Source organism: Catharus ustulatus, chromosome 9, assembly GCF_009819885.2.
Source record: "Catharus ustulatus isolate bCatUst1 chromosome 9, bCatUst1.pri.v2, whole genome shotgun sequence".
Classification (NCBI taxonomy): Eukaryota; Metazoa; Chordata; class Aves; order Passeriformes; family Turdidae; genus Catharus; species Catharus ustulatus.
In genome coordinates, this window is record NC_046229.1 from 11457522 (window position 1) to 11481532 (window position 24011).

The window sequence follows — 24011 nt, forward strand, 5'->3', positions numbered from 1 at the left end:
CTTGGCAGGTATGAGAGCTGGTCACAGCCTCAGTCCCTGGCTTCCTAAACCATTTCCTTTTCCAGGACACTGTGGTGAGAAGGTCACTTGGCTGGACAGCTGCCTTTGTCAGGGCCGCACCCAGCGCGATTGCTGCTTCCCGACCCTTGGGAAGTCATCCTGCTGGCAGGGAGTCCCCAGGAGAGCAGTCATAGTCACAGGCAGCCTGTCACAGGCAGGACAAGCTCTGATGCCTGTGCCTTCCAACACTAAATGAACCCAACCTGCACTTCCCTCTCCCACCCCTCAAAGTCACCTGCAAGGAGGAGCACAGCCCTCTCCTGTCCCCAGCACCAAGCCAGTGGCATTGGCCAGCTGCAGCTCCTGGCAGCTGGATTACTGTTCTGGAGGAGTCAGCAGTGAAACCAGGCAGGGGACAGCCCAACCAGGGGAATCCCTCTGCTTCCCATAAAAAAGGCCCAAGGCAGGAGAAGAAAGAGGCTAGTCAAGCTTGTTTGATAGCTTTATTGCTTCTGTGATATGACTGAATTGATGTGACATAAGCTGGCTTGGAGGAGCCTGCAAGACTCTTACCCTCCCTGCCTAGAGGGGAAATAAAAAAAAATGCAGAAACTAAAACTAATTTTAAAAACTCATTGAGTTCTTGCATCTTGGCTTGGTACAGTACCGGCAAATGCACTGGCCTTTTCGAGACCCTGTGCAGGCTGTGCAAGGAGCCTGAGCCCAGAGGCGTTGGGCAGTGGACCCAAAGGGCTCCTGCACTGAAGGACACATCTCTAATACTGTAAGTGACGCACGCTAGGACTGAGAGCACACGCTGTGCTGGTGCCCATGGAGCTCAGCGTGGTGGCTGCCTCCCTGCCAAACACTCTGGAAGCCCTTGCCCATGTCCAGTTCTGCCTGTACCCAACCCAACTGTGCCCATTTGGCACAGATGGCCCTGTCCTGACACCTTCCCCCACTCCCAGCAGTGCTCACACTGAGGGGTAGCACAGCATGATTGGGCAGGGCCTAACTTCTTCCTCCAAGGAAGGACACTGGAAGCCCAGAGATGCTGGGATGAGGAATGCTGGGCTGGATTCCACTGCTGCCTCATTCTACCTGGCCATGGTGCTTACCTTTGGCATGTGTGAGCTTGAGGCCACAGCATGACCAGGCCTAAAAGGGTGAGCTGGTGGTGGGAGTCCAGTGCCAGTGTGGTGGGCACTGCCACAAACGCACAAGCAGCTCATGGTGTGGTCAGCATAGCAGCAGCAGCTCTCTGGCAGCTCCTGTCCTCCAGAGCAGCACATGCAGGCTGCCCTGCAGCTCCCCAGACCTCTCTCTGCACTAGCTGGAGCAAAACCCGCTGTGGTCACTGGCCCCTGATCTCCCTGTGTTTCCCTGGGCTGTCTCTAGGCAGGTTACCTGCCACCCAAGTGGCCCTTTCTGCACCACAGCGCATCACAGGCACCAGGCAACCCCGCTCTATATTTAGGCTGTGGAGAATTCCCCTGGGCTCTCCCTTCCGATCTGACAAGGTGAGTCACTGCGAGGGAGAGGCCAAGACTCACATCCGTCCCACTGACCCTGCTCTGACCCACGTGCACCGCTCTGACCTGCCAGGACTGCAGCATTTCAAGGGCGGAAGGTGGCTGCAGGTGCACGTGGGGAGACAGCCAAAGGAACGGCACCAGGAGCAAAGGCTGGTGCTGTGCACTGCTCCTGGAGCTGGAGCCCCATCACCTGGCCATGGGCTGCTCTGTGGTGTCAGTGAGCTAGGGGAGAGTCTTGGCTCCTAAAGGCTCTTTCCTTCTACATGCAGGTGGTCCTGATCCACCACAGTCACTCCAGGCCATGCACTCATCTATTCAACTTGGACTCTTCTGCCTGGAGACCCCTGTCAAAGCGGAGGGAAGGGCTTGGAGTCACCTCCCTGGTCTGTAGGGTCAACTTCCCATCAGGACCTGTTCATGGCTGTGAAGCAGAGCTGGGATGACAGGGAAGGCTGAGCAGTGGCCATGCTGTGTCCTTGGACCTGGAGCCAGTGAGTTGGAAGATAAAAGGGCCCTGTAGCTTAGCAGTGTTCAATAAACCACTCTTAATCAAATTAATGCCATCACAATCCTCTATGGGAGTCCTTCATCAGTGGGTGGAGAGGAGCCCAGCACAGACACCAAAGGCTCTTCCCTTCTCCTTCTGGATGCAGCTGCCCACTCTGCCACCTCAGCTCACTGCAGCCCATGAATACAGCCCTAGGGCTCTCACAGCAGCTGGTTAAAGCACCAAGTCAGAGAGAGTGTGACTGTCAACCCTTCCACAGCCACAATCTCAGCCAGATCCAGACCAAGCATTCCTACTGCCAGCAAGGCTGGGACTCAACAGAAGATGGTCCCAAGTCCAGGCTGACACCCAGGAACTGCAAAGGGAGGGTTGCCTGGTGAGAGCCATGGAAATCCAGTCCCATGGACTCCTTGAGAAGGAAAAACAAACTGGGAGATACTTCAAAGGGGTATCTGCCATAGCATATGCTCTAAAACCTGCTGGAAACCTCAGAGAGCATCGTGGAAGGAGGCATGTCCCTGGGGGAACAGGGACTGCCTGGCTGAGAGGCCGGAGCAGTGGGGATGGCACGTGCGAAAGGTAAAGGGAAGGAGAGCCTCCCAGCATGCCTTTCACAGCCCAGAAGCAGCAGGATCTTTGAGTTGCTCCCAGATGACAAGGGGAACAGTAGCCACATGGAACTTGCCCCTGAGAAAGCTCCTTGGCTACAGGCACAGCAGGCAGGAGAGGCTCCTGAGGGACACATCCATACTCTGTAAGCAGCACTCAGTGCCATGTCCTGGGAGCTGCCTTTGTCTGCAGCTTGGTCTCAAACCCTTCTGAACAGTTTGCTCATCTGCCCCATGCCCAGGTCACTGTCTGTCCCTCCTGCACACCCCTTGGAGAGTCTCAGGTCCAAAGTCACAGTCCCTGCAAGTCAGTGGATGCAGAGCTGGTCTAGGGGAGCCACACGAGCCCTGCTCTGACCATTTCTTGCCCATGCTAGGGTTATACTCCCTTCAGTCCAGAGCAATGCAGACTGCAACCCTTGGGCTACATCAGACACAGTACCAGGACCATGAGCCCAACCCACACCCCTCTGGGATCCCCCTCCACTGACCCCAGCACCAGCTGGTTGTGTGCCAGTGCCTTGACACCCAGGTACTGGGACAGTGCCTGAGGGTGCACTCCAGTCTTCTCCAGGCTAGGAGAGCACAGGAGCCACTTTCCACATGTAACTGTTCATTCCCTTGGCAATCTCCCTTCTGTCCACACTCTTCAGGTGGATGAGACCACCCTGCTGCCCTCACACTTGGCCACGTTGATCAGTTTATTCCAGCTCCTCTGAAATACGTATACAAATCAAATGTGCAAATAGTGCATCTTGGGATGGCAAAGGAAGGACTTGCTCCTGAGAGCAGGAGGAGCAGCAGTGCTAGAGCAGCATGGGAGGAGCTTGGAAATGGAGTGAGCAGGGGCCGAGCAGAGGGTGAGAGTTCCCATCAGGTTCCATCATCATTGAGGTCACACATCGCTTAAATAGGGAACATGATTGAGTCTGGAACGTAAAACAAACATCTTCAGCAGTCTGCTCTCAAACTGTAAAGCTTGAGATCTCTGCTCAAGATCTGACCTCCTTCCAAAGAATAAATTACTATCCTCCCACACAAAACCAAAGTGAGATGCTGTCCAGAAACAGTGACACGGACTCCATGGGGGCCCTGCACAGCAGGCACAAACCAAGAGGCCTTGAGCACAACAGGGCAGGCTCCTCTGCACTGTGCCAGGCAGGAAGGTGGGGAGGGCTGCTGTAGGTGGAGAAAGCCACCGGCTCCCTGCTCCATCTTGGGGTTAGGGTAGAGCAGAGCAAATGGCTATGAAAAACACAGCCAAGTCAGTGGCTGCTGCTGTTGCTGCCTCTGTGGAGGAAGCGAGGAAAAATGCAGAAAAACAAACCCATGCTCATCTCCATCCAGAAGCTCCAAGTGGAAAATGAGAGGAAGCTGTTATTCTCCCTTCGAATTGTAGCAGCACCAATGACACCGAAGTTTTGGATGGATTTGTTTTCCTGGGGAAAGGTCTGAGGCCAGTGACAATGCAGATGGAGCATGAAGAGGCCAGGTTTTTCACAGGGCTGTGCACAAGCAGGCTTTGCCTTGTACCTTGGTATTTCTAGTATGGTTCCAGCAGAGTCTTTTAAAAAATAATACTTTGTACATTCAGGCTTTGCTGCCTTGGGGCAGCATCACCTCCCATTTGGCACTAATCATTTTATTCACAAACCTTTCTTCTCTCTCCTGAGTCTTTCCTGTCTAATTCAGGATGCAGAAGATCTGTCTGTGATGCAGAGTTCAAGAACTGTCCATTCAGCCCCTTGCCCCCCTCCTGCCAGCTCTAGGCCTGGAGGTGGGAGATGTAACCCTCATGCAGACTGGCAATGCAAGAGGGTGTTCCCAGAGCAGCTGGGCATCTCTGTGTGTCTTCAGTGAGGTGGGATTCTTGCAGGGGGCTGCCAGTGCCTGCTCCCAGAGCTGCAGCATGTCTTCATCTTCTCCCTTGGATGCAGTGGCTGCAGCCACTCAAATCCCACTGGTTAGGTCAGTGATGACTCGGGCTTTCACCAGCTTTCTCAGAAATTCCTTCTCCCGCTGGATGTTGTGCGTCCAGGACTGGAAGAAAATGAGACAGACAAGAGATCAGCAACTACCCTGGCCAAGCATGCTCCTGTTCCTCATGCTTGGGAGACTGTCAAGGACACAGATCCTGCTGCAGATAAGAAGAGCCCTTGCACGCCAAGGAGCTTCTCTTATGTAAAACTGACACTATCAGCAGGGTCAGACCCATGTACCTGAGGAAGAAAGTTTCCCCATGGGCTGGGGGAAGTTTTTTGACATGGTGAGATCTGGACAATCCAGGTCCCTTGGGCAGATGTGCTCTCCCAAGCTACTGCACACAGAAGCCCAACAGCACTGGTGATGGTCTATACCAGGGAGCAGAGCTGGCAGAGGACACAATGGTAGGACATGTCCCCACCACACACATCCCTGCCAGGCCATGGCTGTGCATGGGGGTGCATGCAGCTGAAAAACCCCAAGACCATCCTCATCAAAGCCAGCTCTTGCTTCTGCTAGCTCTACTAAGAGGAAATCACATGCTAAAGGTTACACTAATACAATGTGAAGGGTGAAACAGCCACATCTCCCACAGGCACTTCAGAGCAGTGATTGTCAGCCCACCCAGATGTGCTCCCTGCAGCGGGCTTGAGCTGGGGCCACAGCATCTGCCATCACCCCCCTGTGCTGGGACTATTGAAGCACTTAATGAAAACATGAAGTGGTTTGTCACACCACGGAGCCCAAGGCAGAACAGGGAAAAGCAACTTTCCCCAAAATCTTCTAACGGGATAAGAATCACAGTACATGATTTCAGCACAGTGCTCTGGTCAGCAGGTAATCTCAGCTTTAAATACAATCCGGACCATGACAAAATCACCCTACAGGATCCTCCCTGAAACGGCCTCAAACCAACAAAGCATCAGCCCCATGAGCCCACTGAGGGCCCTATTTCTAAACTGAAAAGATGCTGCCCTGAAACGCTTGGCTTCAGCAAATGTAAAAGCAGAAACTGAAAAGTGGCACTGGGAAAAAGGGTTACAAAGGCTTGTAAAAGGAAAGTTCTAGACAGCAGCAGTGGGAACGATGGTGGCACAGAGAGAGCTGGGAGAGCAGGGCTGAGTGTGTGTTGGAGCCAGAGAGCCAGGATTCCCCAGTGTGCTGGCAACAGTTCCACATGTGGCATGTCAGCCTGGGCTTAGCTCCTGCCCTGCAGCAGTGTCACTTCTACCAGCACAGCCCCGTGCTAGGGAGGCTCAGCCCCAGCAGAGGTGGTTGAGAGTGTGGGTGAGCTCCAGCCCACAGGCAGCCAGCACTGCCTGCTGGCACAGGGGACACGCTGGGACACCAGGTCTCAGTGCATTCAATTGCATCTGGGTGGGCTTGTTATTGAAACCTGCCTGGAGCACCAGGAGCCTGATACCTCATAGCACAGTCTGAGCCCTCCTCCACGCTTTTCAGCCTCATCACACAGTATGAGAAGCCAATTGCTTTCGGCCAGGACAACTGTTCACGTTTATGTTTTTTGTGCAGGTGAACTGGGGAGGCAGCCACTCGTAGGCAAACTCAAACCACCTAAAATGTCACCTCAGGCCACATGCAAATACCTTATCTGATGGCAAGAGGAAATCTGCTTTGTGAAAAGTACAAGTGGAGCAGGAATTTAAGTCCAGGAGGCAGATAACAAAACTTTGGGTGATACAATTGCAGTCTCTCACATTACAGCTAGGTCTGGCTCCAGCACTCACCGCAAAGCTGCTGGCAAGACCTACCAACCTGTGACTGTTCAGCATCCAGGCTGCTTTATACCCCAGGCACTGCCACTAACTCCTTTTTACAAGCAGTCACACGAAATTCAGACTCCCACTGATCCATGGATCTTAGTGATGTCCACATCAGTACTCTCTAATGTTTTGTGGTTAATGTAAGCCCATAGAGGAAGTGGTTCCATTGTGAGAACAGGCTTTCATCCCTTCCAAAGAGCACTATCAGGGCACTCAGAGCAGTGCTGCTCCCCCATCTCCCGACAGCAGCACGGGCAGGAGGGATGAGGCATGTCTTCAACACTAGCTCTGGTTACTGATTACAGGAGAAGGACTCACTCACCCCACTGACAGACAGAGCTGACCGGACGAAGGAAGCTGCATTCCAGCACTAGCAGCGGCAGTGGGGACTAGAGCCAGAGCAGTTTTCTCAAAACTGACAGGAAAGCAGGCACCTCAGTCCTATTGCTCTGAGAGGAAAAAGCAACAAAATACACCCTAAACTCCAGGTTTCAGGGTGTATACACCTCAAATAGCACCCTGGGTATACACCTTAAATAGCATACAATGCCAGCTGAAAACTCCAGCTCTTTTCTTGTCAATCTGCACCTCAAAGACAGTGATGGAGCAGTTTGAGCAATCACTGTCACCTCCACCTTCCTGTCCCTGAACAACACCACCACTGCTGCAACCTGGCAGACTGGCTCTGCCCTCTCTCTCCGCTGCTGCACGCATCCAATGCAGCTTCCACTTGTGGAATCAAACAGGATGCTTTCCTGAGCCCATGGTTGGAGCAATGAACTTTGAGAGTTCCAACAGGAACATCCCAGGAGGCTCCAGACCCCTTCTTGTTCTCTGGGGATCAGGCTAGGATTTCCTGTGTTTTGGGTCTCTCTCTGAGTAGTGGACGTTTGCTCTTTCCAATGGAGAGAGAAGCAGAGGCAGCAGAGTTATTCTGCCAGCACTGTTATGGCTGTTCATCCCAGGGAGGTGGCAGTGGCTCTGAGCGCTTGGTCACAGTTATTAGATGAAAATTTATCATCAGTTAAAGCCACCTTTCAGGGTTATGCAAATGCAGCAGCCCCAAACCACCTATCCTTTTTATCTTGACAATTCCACAAAGAAGAACAAAACATCATCTGTCGCTTCAAGAGAAGCCAAGTAGAATATTTTAAGCCTAAGCAAATGTTTCAGACCAACCCAGGAGGAAGGTAAGCTCCCCGTCTGTAATCAATTACAACTGGGGAATGCCTCAGCTTCAGACCACATTAGTCTTATCAAGCATGCTGCAATTAGAATACAGGAAAGCTAATTTAGAGAGAGTGAAGTCAACGAGGAATGTATTCAAGAAAAACAGCAAGCTTAGAGAAGGAGTTTTCTCAGTTCTGTTACATCCTCTGTATTTCTGCATGTCAGCAGGACTTCTCCATGAAAACCAGCACAGAAACCACAACAGAGTAAGAAGCACAACTTCACTGGCAACAGTCGGTTTCCAGTCTCCACCAGTACTAATTTATCTTTGTCTTTAACCTTCACTGCCTTGTCTCTAGGGCTGCTTATTTTTCATCATCAGACTGCCCCACTCTGCTTGAACCCCCTTGGGATTCACATGTACTGAAACAAAAGAGATGGCTGGGCACCCTCATCTTCTTGTCTTTAGGGGATTTACTCACAGCTCCTTTATGCCCAGTCATTCTTACATCAACTTTAAATTTCAAACAGCTGTTTTTGCCCCTGCTTACTCTTACACACAGAGAGAGAAACTGTGTCTCTTTCCAGTCTTCATTTTACCAAGTTAAACAAGCAATGTCTTTCTTCTACCAAAACAAGCTGTTCATTTACACCATGAAAACTGAGAAATCTAACAGAATTATAGTAGCTCCCTCGTCCCTATTTACTCCAGATTTACTTCTCATGAATTTTAGGAAAAAAGGCTCCCAGTGCCTCATGCAGAGGCAATTCCCTCACCTGACAATTCCCTCACCTTTCCAGAGCTGTATTTGTCTTTTTCCCTCCCAATAACAGTCTGGCAGCATGAATTATTCTGTGATTTATTTGTACCTATCTAAGCACTTTCCACCACTCCCATTGCCAAATAATGCTATTTTGATTAGAGTCAAAATGCCTGTTACTGCCCCAAATGCACAACCTTCCATTCATACTCTTATTTCATGCCACCCAGTTCACTCCTGTTCTCAAGGTGCTCATGGCCTTCCTGGATGCTATTTTGATCCTCCCTTGTACTGACCACACCTGGTTTTGTCTCATCACAAATTCCACTTGCACACCATTGCCTTCTGTGCCAAAAATCATTAAAGCAAACACTAAACATGACCTCCTGCAGAGGAACTCCCAGCTGTCCATTCAGCGCTGCTTTTTGTGTTCTCTCTTAGAGAGACTATTCATGTACAGGTGTTGCACCAAACCGTGGCTTCTGAAGCTTAACTAACAATATCTCACACGGCACAGGACTGCACGCTTAACTGAGCCTCTGACAGGCACGACTGCTACACTTCCTCTGTCCCAAGAATGATTTAAAAAAAAAATCAACTAAAGATATTAAATAAGTTTTTATAACCTGCCTTTGGTAAATCCATGTTCTGTTTGCTTTCAGGATTTAATTATTCTTTTATTTAAACTCTGCTCTGAAGTTCTGAATAGTACCTCTCCTAGGTTAGTTTAAGAGTTCTGAATTTGACAGGATTATTTTCCTTGACTTGCTCCCATACCCCTCCCAACTTCCCACCCCCCAAAAAAAAAAAAAAGGGAAAAAGAGGTATTATGTCCACTACAAGCTAATCCTGTGGAACCTGACAGATTTATTGTGGACTTTTCCTCTGGACTTGCAGCTTAATTGGCTCAAAGTGGAACAGAGCTCTCTTGGGCTCACACCTACTGCATTAGCTTCAACAGCTTTTGCCTTTCAGTACTGACCCACTAATTTTCATTTTCTGTGAACTTCTCACCATAAGCGACCCTTTCCCTCACATTCATCATATCACCCTGGTAGAGGTAATATATATAATCACGTGGTTCCTACTTTAATCCTTCTGCTTCCTTCACCTCCCTGGATGTCAGTCCTGATAATTCTTTCCTTGCTTCCTTATTAATTGTTTGTCAGTGACACTGTTCAGTATTTGCTAATTTTCCTTTGCAACATCTAATTGAATTTGACTTTTGCCAGTTTCTACTTTCTTTCTGTCCCTTCCAGCCATCAGGAGTGAAGCCTTCTGATGTTCTTTCTTCCTCACTCCTCCACTGCTTCTAACACCACATTGGAACAGTTCTTTATGAAGTTATAGTTACAGCCTTTTTCTGTCCCTTGCTGCAAATATGAATCACAGATAATTATTGTACTTCCACAAACAAGACTTCAAGTCTACAGTAAGTCATGAACTCTTCAGTGAATCTGCTTTTAGTAGCCTGTTCTCCAAGGCTAGGCCTAAATTCAGAGAGGTCAGAGTCAGCACACATGTCCCAATTCCATGAGCACCCTGCCACCACCGCTGAGTCTATATACAGCCCTGCTTACCAAGCTCCCTCCTTTTGGGAGCAAAATCTGAGTTATATCATCCCTTCTGCTGACTTTCCACTTAATTTAACTATGAAGGCACTTGATCAAAGGCTATTTCCTAGAATGTCCCTCTGCAAGGTCTTCACACATGCTAAAAACAGCTGTGAAAGGCCCACAGCTCTTCTTGTGCCCTCCCAGCTGGTGAGAAGAGCTGTGCCAGCCACTGTGTTTGGGAATCCTTTTGACCTGGGCTCTCCTTTAGACAGTCCTACTGTACATCCATGACAGTGCCTTTTCTGGGGCACCCAGCTCCCCACAGACATCTGTGTCCAATGCTGGGGTCAGCAGCTGGGCTCTAACACACCTCTGTAGATTTTCTACTGCCTTCTCCCACAGAGATCTTGTCCAAACCTCAATTCTGTTTTTGCCCATTCTACAGGTGTACCTTCCTCACTGCTCTTAGTGCACAGTGATATCCTGAGTGTCACTTTTGTCCTTCTGAACAAGGCAATACCTGTGCTCTGGCCAAGGCTATTCCAACAATCTTTTCCAGATTTCTGTTATACAGACACACAGTCCTTATGCACAGGAACAGCATGTGAGGCCTTTGCTCAGTCCCAAAGCTGTCAAACAGGTGGCTTTTAAACAAAGACAAAAATGTATAAACTTCATCAGTCATCACCGCCAGCCCCAAGAAAAAGCACTGCCCTTTCAGAGGTGCCCCTGCCCCAGCCCCTAACCTCCCCCTCAAAAGCTGACCTCCATTTCAGTCTACACCACTCCTTGTACTGCAATCACAATTCATCAGCCAGGCTCCAATAGCCATGTTTTCAGTCTATAAATCACCACGCCAGACATCTGCCTGGCTTTCAAAGGAGTTTTGTTCTTCTTGTTGGCTACCACAAACTTTAAGGTACTTGGAAGCCTGAAGCAGCCCTACCACCCCCTCCCAAGCAACTTGTGTTGATTTAAAATGCAAAAGGCGGCTTCACAGAGAGAGCCCAGATGATGATAAAGCACTATTGTTTGTGCCTTTATGGTTCAAGACTCCAAACTCGATGTTTGTGGATTATTCTGAGAGGTAGCTGCTGTCGGGGAGAGACAGAGACAAAGCTGTGTGTCACTGCATGCTGCAGGCCACATCCCCTGGCCCTTGTGACAGCCCTTACACAGGCTGAATGAGAAGTGTTACAAGATGGTGCCCTCAGCATCCCACAAAGACCTGCTGGGGAAGGGGCCAGTGATCAGAAAGAAGCCATCAAAGGCTGCCACACCACCTCCCCCTCAGGTCAGGCAATGAGTCACTAAGGTGCTGGGCACAGCTGTGTCAAAGGAGCTGACACCTCCAACAGCAGTGCTGGTGTTTGACCTGCTTCTCCAGTAAAAAGGGGACCCGCCAGCAGCTCCACTGTGGGACACAAACACTGCAGACAGGCTCTGGATGAGCAAGGGTGGCTTTTAACCATGAGTTGCCCTTTTTACCTCTCACAAGTGTGTGAGGCAGTCTGCAGCCAGCTGCTGAGAAGACATCCCAAGATGTTCCCTGTATGGCATCTGAGCTAAGTCCTTGCTCACATTCTTGCTCCTGCAAGAAATGACCGGGGGATAGAAGCTCACCTCTGGATCATGAGGCTTGGGAAGACTGTGTGCTGGGGCAGAGCACATGGAGGAGGGATGCTGGGAGCCTGTCTTGTGCTTCATTCCCATGATTTAGCACAACCCCCTGCTCTCTCAGTTTCATAAGCCCCTTATGGATCTGTTTTTACTATTCTAAACAGTCACTTTCCCATCCTTAAATAATTTCTATTTCACTCTATTTTAAAATTATTCCTTTTCCTCACCACCATTTTCACATTTCCTTCACTATGTTCCCAGTGGGTCTGACACTTCTACATTAATAGAAGACAGTGACCTGTGATAAAAATACATTTTTATGGAGTGCTTGGACAGAAAGCATTACAGAACCTGAGCAAGACATAAAAATACAATAAATATATGAAAATCCAGCTCGGATAGATTCATTGCCATGAAAACAGAAACAAGTGAGCAGACACCTTGGCAAAGACTCAATTTTTTGTACAGCATTCATGGAAGCAGGCAAGGGACAAAAGCTGTTGTAAAGTTATTTGGAATAGGGAAAATAGTAACTGAATAGAGATGACACACTTGGACATCCTGCATTTTGTAAGCTAAAACAAAGAGATGGGATAAGAGCTGCAAAATCACCTGTTACACAAAGCAATGGGTCTGTTGGGCAGTGGACTCCCAGTAACAGATCAGAGAACAGTGTTTGTCTTGACACCACCCAGAAATCTCCTGATGAAGTGCAGGCCAGGAGACTGCACCCCAGCCATGACAGGAAGCAGTTGAGAGACCAGGGAAGAAGATGCTGGACAGAAGAACCGGCCTTGAGGTTTGGTTTCAATTGCATTGATCTTCCAGCTCACACCTGAAACTGAAAGCACCACCCCAGTGTGCTTCCCGCTCTCCAGAGCACACTGAGGAACAGAAAAGGTTTCCTCCACCTGCTCTGCTTGGACATACCCTGGCCAGAGTACACTGAGCTACCCAGGAGAGAGGTTAAAGAAGCTATCCAGAACTAATTTGGAGAAATTAACTCTGACAAGCATTCCCAAGCACAGGAGAATCCACATGTTTGCAGCCATACTACGGAACAGAGTCCCAAGACCACACACTTCTTGACTATTAACAGTGATCAAGCTCCAGTGCATCTGCCTCCTTGCAGAGCCTTTTCTTCTGGGGCAGGAAATGCCTGCCCAGCCCTTAGGAGTTGGAGATCCTGGAAGGCTCAGTGTAGGCAGCTGGCTTCTGTGGTAGCAACAGCAGCTCAGTCCTGGACCTTGAGAGCTTTTACTCCTTCGGGAAAAGCACAGGCTGAGCTGAACTACGGACTCGGTATGCGTGCTTCTCCTTTTGGAAATTCAGCTGACAGTGCCACAGAGTAACAGGAAAAATCAGATTCATCTCCACAGAGATTTTATCACCTCAGTCTTGGCATGGGAGAGGCATCTCCACCCAGCTGTGAGCAAGTGAGCGCATTTTGCTGGCTTTTTTTATGTAATCAGAACAAATTCCTTGGAGATGAGTCACAGGGTTTCAAGGGTGTCCAGAGAGATGTCAAGCAGCCTCAAGTGTAAATCAGTGACACACCTTGCTGAGAGGACTCTGCTCACCAGCAGGCCCATTTTCCCTGCAGATACCAGGCAAGGGAAGGGGCTTGAGGGATATTACCCAACAGGCTCCTACAATCCACACACACGTGTGGCATCTCCAGACCCAGGACACTGCTGGTGTTTACATTTCCTCTGTAAAGACAGTGATGTTTTCAGGGTGGAGCTGGAGTGCTTCCCTGCAGCTGCTCTCTAGGCTTAAACACTGCAGACTTTCAGACGTTCAGGCTGGAGGAGCTTGGCAGTCATTGAAGAGATCTGAACTTCAGAAATAGAGGTTCTGCCCCACCAAAGTCTCGTCAGACTGCAGGGGTTCCTACCTGGAATGTCCACTGTGGTGGAATAGCTGCATCCCATGGCAGTTGTTTCAGTGCTGTGATGATGCTATGTTAAGCAAACCTGTTGCATCCCCTTGCCTGGGAATGAACATTCCAGCCTCCATGGGTTCTGCAGGCCAGAGGACAAAGATGATACTTGCATAATTTCAAGGCATAGCCTGCTTTAGTGGCTGCTTTAGAGGCTGAAATGTAGAAGAGGATCAGGAAGAACTAGGCCTGGACATAATCCCAGAGGTCCAAAGTAACACTGAGAAAAATCCTGTGGATACCCTTAGTGGGTGTCAATGGAGATGGAACAGACAAAAACCTTGGTGGAGCTTGGTTCTGCGTCAGTCTTCTTTCACTAAGGGCAAGGTTTGACACAAGGTACCAGTGCAGGCCAGCCTCCCAATTTATCAGGCCTTCCATCAAGCAGGTGCTTCCAGCCTGCTGTGGGGCAAATCTCTATTTCTGCATTCTTTGAAGGCAACTGCAGAAGCCACAACCTACCTATTATGCCCTTCACCTTTCAACTTCATCCTCAGATGACTAACAATTACCAGCTACCATTAATATTAATTAGGAAAGAAAGAAATGTGATCCTCTCTTTGCTCTTCACATTCCGTAATATCGCAAACAATTTGTCATATTGGGAGGGGCAGAGGCAGGAGGAGAATTAATTATTAATACTTGGGAACAGATGGCTTTTCTTGTACCAGGGCAGTGAAATGTAAGAGGAGCCCATGGGTGAGGATGTGAGGATTAGATGGGCAGACTCATATCAGGTAACCAGCCTTCAAGTGGAACAGGAACCTTCTTCCTAGAACCAGCTCTCCTGGGCTGCAGAGCTCTCAACAACAGCCCTGGCTGCAGAAACAAACCCACTGACATCTGAATTACTGAGGCTTCCTCAGAACCTTTCAACGCTCCCTCACCTCTGTACAGAACATCCTGGACACGATGACTGATGGCTTCCAGACAGCAGAGGCCTGGCAAATCAGGCACCAGCTGCTCTCTCTAGGAGACTCTACTGGTTGCATTTCATGTGTTCATCCTCTTCTAACTGTCCTGTGCCATGCAACATCTATTGCTCAGACCACATACAATGTCCTAGAGTGACCTCCTCCAGCCTTCCAATGACCTTGGATCCCATTTGTGGTGCTGGCCTCCAAAACCAGAGATCCAAGAGATGTGAACGTGCATTATCCAACTCTTTTTGCAGCTTTTCCCATTGATTTGTGTAAGGATGAAGAGCAAGAAGACTTCATTCTTGTCAGCTCCAGTGGGGTCCTTGAGGACAGAGACACATACCAGCTTGTAAAACAAGCTTGGCAAGGACATCTGCTATGGGTGTCCCTATGTCCAAAAGCTGACCATGGGACTGGAGGAACAGGAGGAACAACTTATGAGACAGGAGGAACAACTGGGCAAGAGTCATTCCCCACGAAAGGCAGTTGATTCACAAGAGTGAAAACAGCTCAAAACAGTTCAGGCACCAAAAGCTTTTTCTGAAACTTTCTTGATGAGTCTCTGTACTCCCTGCTGGATCCAGGCATCTGCAGCCATTTTCACTCTGGTGTAGCCATCTCTTTGCTGGAAGACTAAGGGACCAGCTGTACTGCCTCAGACCTGGGCTTGGGGAGCCCAGGGTCCTTTTTCTGGCACTAGTTATAAGCAGATGCCCAGAACTGGGCAAGCTGATGGTGATACCTCCTGTACTACTGCAAAAGTTATATTCCTTAGCTATTTTCTATTCAGGATTTTCACAAGCCAGACATCACTTCAATTCAATTTACTTCTCTGGACATACCCCTTACATCCTCAAATAGGCACTAATTTTCCCAGCAGGGACTGATTAAATCCATGGGACTGATTAAATTAAATCATTACTCTGCTGAGCTAAGCAGACTCTCTTGCCACCTCCACAGGACCAAAAGGAACCTCAGGAGCACAATGCCAAGTCCCTTGGTGTATTGAGGACCTCCTCACAGCCTTTTCCTAAACTTTGTTTGTTCTCTCAGCCTCTGCTGAGAGCTTGTTCCAAAGTCTCATTACTCTGATAATTAGACACACTCTTCTCATTTCTCAAGCTGACTAATCGCTGATTTATAATTCCTCTCAGTCTGCCTAGGGTCATGCAGCCTGCAGCCTGTGAGAGTACTAAGACACGTACAGTCTTGTGATTTGGAAAACACAACTTCCCAGCTTCCCTCCTGGTCTGAATCAATGGTAAAGTGCTTGAGGTGAACAAATGCCAGGTGCCAGCAGACAGCTACTGTACATTAACAATTCAACTTTTCACAGTGTGGACTAGGATGGAGCAAGTTTCCCTACCCAGTGAAGAGGGAAAAGCAATCTTAGGAAGACCTGGGCCACATCTGTGCTGGGAAAGAAGGAGCTGTCCCAAAAAAGCAGCAAACTTTCCCACTACAGAAGCTTTGACCAGTGTCCAAGTTTGCTCTGGTTTGGTACAGGAAATGGACAGACCTGAAGGCATCTATACTGCTGCACTATACCAACATGAGAGCTTTTGTTCCTCCAAAAATGCTGTTTATCTCACTGTGATAGTGGCAGAAAATGTGTTTAATGTGGACCTGTCTTTACGGAGTAGTCTCCACAGAGCCTGGGTGTGTTTACACCAGCTGCTGCAGCCAGATGAGAGCTCAGGTACACAGGCTGATCTCACTCCCCCGTGCTTCCCAGCGCCTGGGGAGGGGATCATCTCACAAAAGTAGCCTATGGATTAAAGAGCAATACAATGGATCAAAAAGCAGGAAAGGGCACATCTTTTCAACCCCAGAGCAGAATTGCTCCCTTTCACACTTCTTGAGTTAACATTTATGTGAATCCTTTCCCTGCCACTCAAAGAAGAAATTACATTATGTACACATTCCAGAGAACATTTCCCAGCAGTAATAACCATTTTTAACATACATCAAGCTTGGGGGAATGTCTAGAAATTTTACAGGCAAATGCATGGGTGGAGCTGTGTTTGGATCCACACAGAAAAGCTGTAAGTTGAATCACAATCCAGTCAGGCTCTGGAATCGGGGTGGCCAGCAGGCTTGGGAGGAGGATGTGCTTGGCAGGAGCTCCCTACCTCTTTGATGGCAGACATCTTGATGTTCTCATAGTAGTGCAGCGGTGCATTGGGTGAACTCATGTCATAGCCAAACCCAGCCACCGCCACCTCATCACAGTTGTGCAGCGCCATGGTTATTGCTACGCTTCCCAAGGTGGGGATGTTCTGAGAGGAGAGAAAGCAGGAATGGAAGTCGTTAGCAGGTTGCCATTTTTATAATCAAAGATTTCCTCTTATTGTCTCTGCTCATGGGGGCACTGCTGCTACAAAACAGAAAAAAAGGAACGTGGTATTTGGCTATATTCAACCTGTCAGCTTGCTGGGTTGATAGCCTCCCAACTTGTAAAGAGATTAATGCAAATGGTCAGACTCCCCTTCCACAACTTTGCTGTCCTGAGAACAGGGCAGCAGATGAGCCAGAGGATGAATCACAGTGGATACATTAGCTTTCTGAAATTAAAACAGACATAGACAGTGGATTACAGTGTTAATGCACATTACTGGTTTCCAGATAGTCTAAAGAAGAATATTTATCCCAAACAGGTCACCATACAGGAACAAAAGTGAGGAACAGCACAAACTCCTTATTTTACTGATTGCAAAAGCAGTTTAAGGTTGTTAAATAGTTCTGGGAGACTGAGAGAAGATCAGGCAGTGTGTTCCAAGATCCCTTCCTTTGTTCAGGGGCACCTTGACAGTGAATGGGCAGTCTGGCCTGTTCCATTCCCTCCAAACCACACACTGGGAAAACAAGGAGCAGTGGGAAGCCAGTCAGAAATGGGTGGTAGCATCCAGGGGACACCCCAATTGTCCTTCCCATCTGCTGACCTGCAATTTGAAGTCCAGCCTCATCCCTTCCCATTTCACTGGGCTCTGCCAAGGCCCTGTGACAGTGGTGCTGTACAGCTACAACACCTCCTGTGTGTTCTGCTGGGACAGCAAAGTGTAAAATCCTAGCTCACTGACTTTTCTAGCTTCCCTTTAGCCAGATAAATCCAGAGGCAACTTTGCCCCAGGGGCTAGGGAGAGGCTGAGAAATCCACCCACAGCTTCACTTGTAGAGTATCCAACACTGTCTGTATTTGAAATATCACGAATTCAGAGGACATGCTCAGACACTCACTAAGAGTGACAGCTCTTAGCTGAGATGTAGAAACCAACTGCACTCTTCTATTTTTCATTTACAACGGTCTACCCCGAACTGGTGAGCAATGCTATGGCATGTTAAAAAAGGTTGGGAACAATGTTTTGAGTTTCTGCTTCTCATTCAAAGGAACTGGTTTTTGTCTGCACATGACCTTGCTCACTTCTTACCGCCCGACCAGTCCAAAGAACAATTTTTCCAAGCAAAGAATGCCACCCATATCCCAGCTGAGATGTGCAGAGCTGGGAGAACAACTCATGTGCTATGTAGAACTTCACTACAGTGCACTGGAATTACTCTAACCTGAAAACAAACAGGCAAAATCTGCTTACGGTGAAATCAATGAGACATGAAGTTCAAACATTTGCAGCACAACAGTAACAGCACATCTGAAATGACAAGATCTTCCTACATCCTCCTGTTCCAGCTCTGGATGTTGGGAAAAACAGCAGAGTAATTTTGTTCCTGCTGCTTAATTTTAGCTGATATTCACAAAAACAATAGTAGTTTTATTGTAGTTACTTTAGTTAACTGTTAATTCACTGGTAGCCATAAAAAGTTTCAAAAAAGTGGAAAAAGTTTATTAGGCAAGGATAAGAACATTGCCCCAAATTTCAAAATATCCAAGAACATCCTGTCTTTCCAGACATTACAGTTTTAATTCTGATTTCTCAGCTTCACGTTTTGCATAGAAGATGACATTTGTATGTCGCTGGAATTGCATCAGCTGGTAAGTGGACGTGCCACAAACCCCTTTCCCTCAGCAGAGCTGTAGTTACAGTGTCCAAAACACAGTGAGTAAATGGTTACATCCTTGAGACTGTGTCGTCAGTGGGAACACGATGGTGCTAACACCACCCACACTTGCACTGGGCCCATTCCCACGGTACCGCTCAAGGGAGACACGGGGTCTTTGCCTGGAGGGAATTTCACTGGCCAAGTTAACATTTAAGAGCTAACTTTCTAATGTGTGTCTTGCAAACCACAGAGAATTAATCACACTACCCAACCTTATGGGAGGACTGCCAAACTTTCTTTCAGGCATACTCTGTTTGGAGAATACCAGCAGACAGAAATTGAAAGTGAACTGTCCTTTGGACGCCAAATATCTGTCCGACTTTATTCTCTATAATACATCCAATGGTATTTATGGAAAAATAGGAGGTAATTTTCTCATCTGCTTCTGTTCTTCAGTAGTTCCTGACATGTCACTATCTTACTACCATCTCCTCTCAAAAAAGATTAAAATACCAGAGACTACCTACATTCCTAACCTGTTGAACTATAGTAGATGTACCTGATTTGGCCCCCACAGCTATCAGAAATTCACAGGGTGTCCTTAGCAAAACAGTTTTGCATTACCCTAAAAATCGCATCTGGAAACTGATGATCTAATTAAATTATGCCTTAAGGATGTTAGCACCCTCTAACACTGCAGCAGCTACAGCTAAATATGTGTCCCCCTTGAAGACACAACTCTGCAGCCTTCAGTGGTGAGATGCAGCCTCTCATCTCACTGCTGCAGTCAGAATCCTGTGGACTAGAGAGGTGCCTCTTGAAAACACTGTCAAAATTATCACCCCTGCTATTCACTGAGGGCAGTAATGTTAGGGCAGCACAGGGGTGCTTGCAGAGCCCACCCACAGTAAATGGAGTGGATAACAGCACCTGCCCAGGAGAAGAACATGGTACTAAGTGTGTGGGCATCCACATGTGCCTGGATCACGTACACATAACTGAGCACTTGCTCAAACTTATCTTCTTTTAAAAAGAAGCAACCATCAGAGGGATTAAACAGTAACTGGGGAATTAGATATCTTGAAGAAAAAGGAGCTGCCTTGAACAAAACTATTAAGAAAGCACGATTATTGATTAACTAAGTGTCATTAGTAAGTCAATACAGCACTTTAGTCCTGATTTGGCTTAAGATACAGAAACTGAGCCCTCTTCTCCTTTGGCAGCCTGTTGAGATTCTGCTACTCCTTCCCCTGTTGAAAATGAAGCACTGCTTCATGCCCAGCTTGCAGCACAGGAAAGGCAACAGCTTCTAGGATCTAGAAGTCCCAGGCTGTGCTGCAGAGAATGCAAAGAGCAGCACTCTCCAGGTCCAAGGGAAAGGGCTCTCCCCTCCCTTCCTCTTAGCAAAGAAATGGCAAATAAGAGGAGACACAAATTAGAGAGGAAGTGGCTATAACTACTCCCTGTCTGCATCTACACAGCTTCCAAGCTCTCCTGACTGTACATATACATTCATTAGCTGTTAACCTCTAATCTGGACCTAATGGACCATATACAACCTATGGGGGACAAGTCACTCCAAAAGAAGTTAGGCATCATGGACATGGCTGTGCCAAATCTGGCTTGCTATGCCCTGCACAATGCGTCAGTGCTATCTCACCACACACACCCTTGTGCCATGCCCCAAAGACATACCAAAGCAACCACCACACCTCCTGTGTTGAGTTATGGAAATAAAACTCTCTCAACTGAGCAGGCCTCTTGTTATCTGAGGCCTTTATTAAGACAAAAGCCCCCAAATTCCACCATCTTGCCTCAGAAATAATATTCTAGTGTTAGACCAGCTCAAAGCCTGCCTTCCTGCTCACAGCCCTCTGTGTGCTTGGGTGTTCCTGTATCTCCAAGCCATGCTGCTTTCAAACAAATGGTTGAAGAGCTACAGCCCAACAGCAGCCAGTGCTGAGGCAGGAGCCTCTTGGGATGCTTCCCAGTTGCACAGAGACTGCCCAGTGCAGGTTAGACATTGGAATGGTCCAACACAACCACTGCTGCAGATGCAGCCATGATGAGTCTCTGACTTGAATTGGTGCTCAGCAAGCAGTATGAGCTGGGAATGGCAAAGCCCAGAAATCATTGGCAGCCCTCTCCCCTTGTCAATTCTCTGCCACAAGTGTTGAGCTTGGCCTTGCATGCTCTGCATCGCCTGCTGTGCGTCAATGGTTTCTGTCCAGGCTGGTGCCCATGGAGGTACCAGGCTTAGCATCCCCTCTCCAGCACCTGTAAACAGCTACAAGGGCAATCTCACTGTCCAGAACTGAAACTCCACATTTTCAAGCCTGGCCTGCTTGTCTAAGACCAAACACACGGAAAACGTAATATCTAATGAAATGCTCCCCAGAGATCAGCCCTTTGCCTGGTCCCATTTGAAAGAACACAGCAGACTGTCAGATGAGCCAGGGATGACACTAAAAGGCCACGTGACAAACAGAAGCAGAAAACACAGAAGTGGTGAACGACACATCACCACAGCAGTGCTGGGCAAAGCCTGCCTGAGGCTCTGGAGCATGGCTCCTTCCAGGGATACCTGTCCTCCATGGGTAAGGTGAGCACATGCGTGGTGGATCTTGGTGAGAAAAGTGTAAAGGCAAGAGAGGCAAAGATTTCTGATCATGTACTGTGTCAGGGACCACAGCAAGCTCTGTGCAGTGCAAACACAGCCAGTTTGCACCAGCAGGTCAGGGGACCAGGAATGCCTTCAGCAGTACATAGGACAGGCTCTCCTAACTGCTCCTACACTGTTCTCTACTGCAAGCAGGAAGACAAAAGGCTTCACACCTCAAGACATTGATATTTCACCTTCCATTCTGCCCCCTGAAGAGGCTTTAAAGACTAACTTCTGTTCACTTAAGGGAAGAAGTCAGTCAGCAGAAATGAATACTGGAACTTCTCTGGACTCTGTTGAGGCTGACCATTACCTTGTGGGCTTGTGCTGAAGATCCAGTACTGGTGACTGAACCAGGGCTGGAACTGCTCTTTGCTTGATGCATGTGAAAAGCTCTTGCTGCTTTTCATTCCATGCCCTGGGTCATTCCTGTGTCACTGCCTGCTGGACTGGAAGGAAATGACTGCTGTAAATCTGTTTTTAGAAATATTTGACTCCCTTAATATGTTAAATGAATTCCAGTTATTTATGGGATTTTACTTAGTTCAGGGTAAGACTTATTGGATTGTTCAGACTATTCCAGTTGTTACCTTTTACAATAAAGGGGGTAAGTATTACTGAAGAATAAACTCCCTACAAACAGTAAAGTAACTGGATATTCAAATTGGTTTGACTATTATATTAAATAATTTGAGGAAAACCCACAAAATTGCTTACCTGGGAAAAATTCCTACCTTAGTTTTATCAGTTACAGACCTGATCACTTATTAGCAATGAAGTTGCCAAAACAAAAGAAATACAGAACAAAACTATAATAGTCATCACACAACAATCTCTATATTTCATTTTGGTTTCTTTATGTTTGCATTGGAGCAAACCCAATCCTACTCTTTCTTACCTTCAGCTGAAAAGTGTGGAAATGTGGCACAGAAAGCAATTTAGTATCATTCATTGTGAGCAGGCAAGTGTCTGGCATGCTGTGGAGTGGTCCCAGTCACAGGAGCTTACACTGCACACTGCTGCTCCTATATCTGCTTCCACCCATGGACAGAAACAGCTGCAATAGTGGACTTCAAAAGACAAAGTAGAGCATCTCAGCCCTTCCTTCAGCTTCCCTGGTTATCCCTTGCTGTGAGTGGGACAGAGCCTGCAGGACTGGCTATCTGCAGCTGAGCAAAGGGAAGAGCCAGTGGCTGGTGGCTGGAGACAGGACAGCCCAGCAGGTTCCCTTCTGCCACTTCCCTGCTGAGATCCTCAACACCTAAGCCCAGTCCAAGTATTTTTGACCACATCTAACCTGATGTAGAAGCTCTGATTCATCATTTGCCATAGAGCAGATTCCTGTGCAGTGCAGGGAGTATTTCTAAAGGACCTAAGGACTTACCAGAAGGCAAGTAAGGGCATGACTTTACTACACTCCACCTGCTGTGTGATAAGGATATACATGCTTACCCCACGCTAAACGGGAGCTCATGGTCTACTCTTCACTAAGAAGCAAATTTCATTCCATTCCTTGGCATCTCCCATGTGCAGAAGCAGGTGGTTGGGCTTGTACCAAGAAGAGGCTGGTATGTATTTACCTGCTCCCCAGCCCCAGGGTTTGTCTGAGCATCCCCTCCCCAGCAGCTCATGGACTGATCCCACTGCAGCAGCAATGGCTGGAATAGCCCAGCCCTCGAAGCAGATGTGCTGCCTTGCAAGCCCAAAGCTTTACAGTGACACTAAGTCTCTACATTTAACTGACTGCATCTGCAGTGACCCCTTACCTGTCCCTCTACTTACCTTAGAAGATGCCATCAGGGAGCAAAAAAGGGAGAACCACATAACTGGAAAGGATTAAGTGGAAGACTGCTCTGATCCTGCCACCCCCACCTCTCTTCTACTCCACAAAGATCCAACAGGTTCCAAGACACAGCTTTCACACAGCCACAGTGCAGTAAGAACACACAGGAGACAAAGTTTGCTCACACCTGGGCAACTCATGAGAGAAAAGGTCACGATGACGAGACAAGGGAGCTGAAAACTGCCTAAGGAGCAAAGGATCCCTGCTGTCACCTCCAGAAAAGCTGCCTGCCCACAGGAAAACAGAAGTTTCAAGAAGCCCTGGCAAGGACGTGCTAACGCTCCAGCATCAGAGATTAATCCCTGAGCTGTCAGCACTATACAGAGGTGCTAATCCATGGCTGGGTGCCTGAATCAGCCTGGTAACACCTCCTGCACATGGCTCCTCCTTCACTAGGTTAGTGCTGAGGCTGGGTGAAGTCCAAAGAAGGATGCTTTATCTTTTTAGTTTATAGATTCAACCACTTCCAGTACATGAACAAACAAAAGGCTTACAGAGTTGGGTTAAATCATAAACAGATCCATTGATCTGCACAGAGATCAGCACAGAGAGAGAAACAAGCATTGCAGTCTGCACCTGAAGTGTTCTTTCTGCTCAGGGCTCCCAGAGGAGCCAGAAAGACACTGCTCCAATGGCTCTGAGGGCTACTGACTGGACACGACAATTCACTACACAGCCAAAGGCACCACAGCGGTGTCACCTCTGAGCTGATGCTCGTGGTTGTCCCCCAGCAAACTGTCTGCAGTGTGAGTGGTGCTATTGCAAAACCAGCTGCAATACCAGGGATGTCTGGTTTCAAGCCCCAAAGACCTGTATAAACAGAACTTCCACCTAAACAAAAATCACATTTGGCTAGTGAGAAAGCCAACCCTGCACCCATACCTTAACAGAATTCTCTGATCAGAGGAAGGATCTTTACAAGATTTCTTGTTTGTTTGTTGTTTGGTTGGGTTTTTTTTTTTTTTTTGTGCTAAACCATCTTCAGCCATTAACAATTATTTTTCCCCAGACATTGCTAGAAGCCCAAAGTTTGTTCTTTATCATCATTTTATCCCAAGAAAGAGAAGTCCACGTACAGTATGGAACAGCTCTCCCACTCTTAAGGTTTCAGTAACACTGAAGA

The 24011-nt window shown here is 48.0% G+C and overlaps 1 protein-coding gene across 11 annotated transcripts in view; it reads right to left on the reverse strand.

Moving 5' to 3' along the window:
• Positions 1-489: 489 nt before the first annotated feature.
• Positions 490-24011, reverse strand: part of ST3GAL3 (ST3 beta-galactoside alpha-2,3-sialyltransferase 3) — a 178144-nt gene continuing 154622 nt past the window's right edge. For 10 of the 11 annotated variants that reach the window (XM_042779549.1, XM_033066987.2, XM_042779553.1 and 7 more), the window contains 2 exons: positions 16520-16666; positions 490-4691 (listed from right to left, as the gene is read on the reverse strand). In XM_042779549.1, coding sequence (XP_042635483.1) covers positions 4602-4691; positions 16520-16666 — 237 coding nt within the window. In that variant the 3' untranslated portion in view covers positions 490-4601. The remainder of the gene's footprint in view (positions 4692-16519; positions 16667-24011) is intronic. The other variant, XM_042779551.1, reaches the window with a different exon arrangement.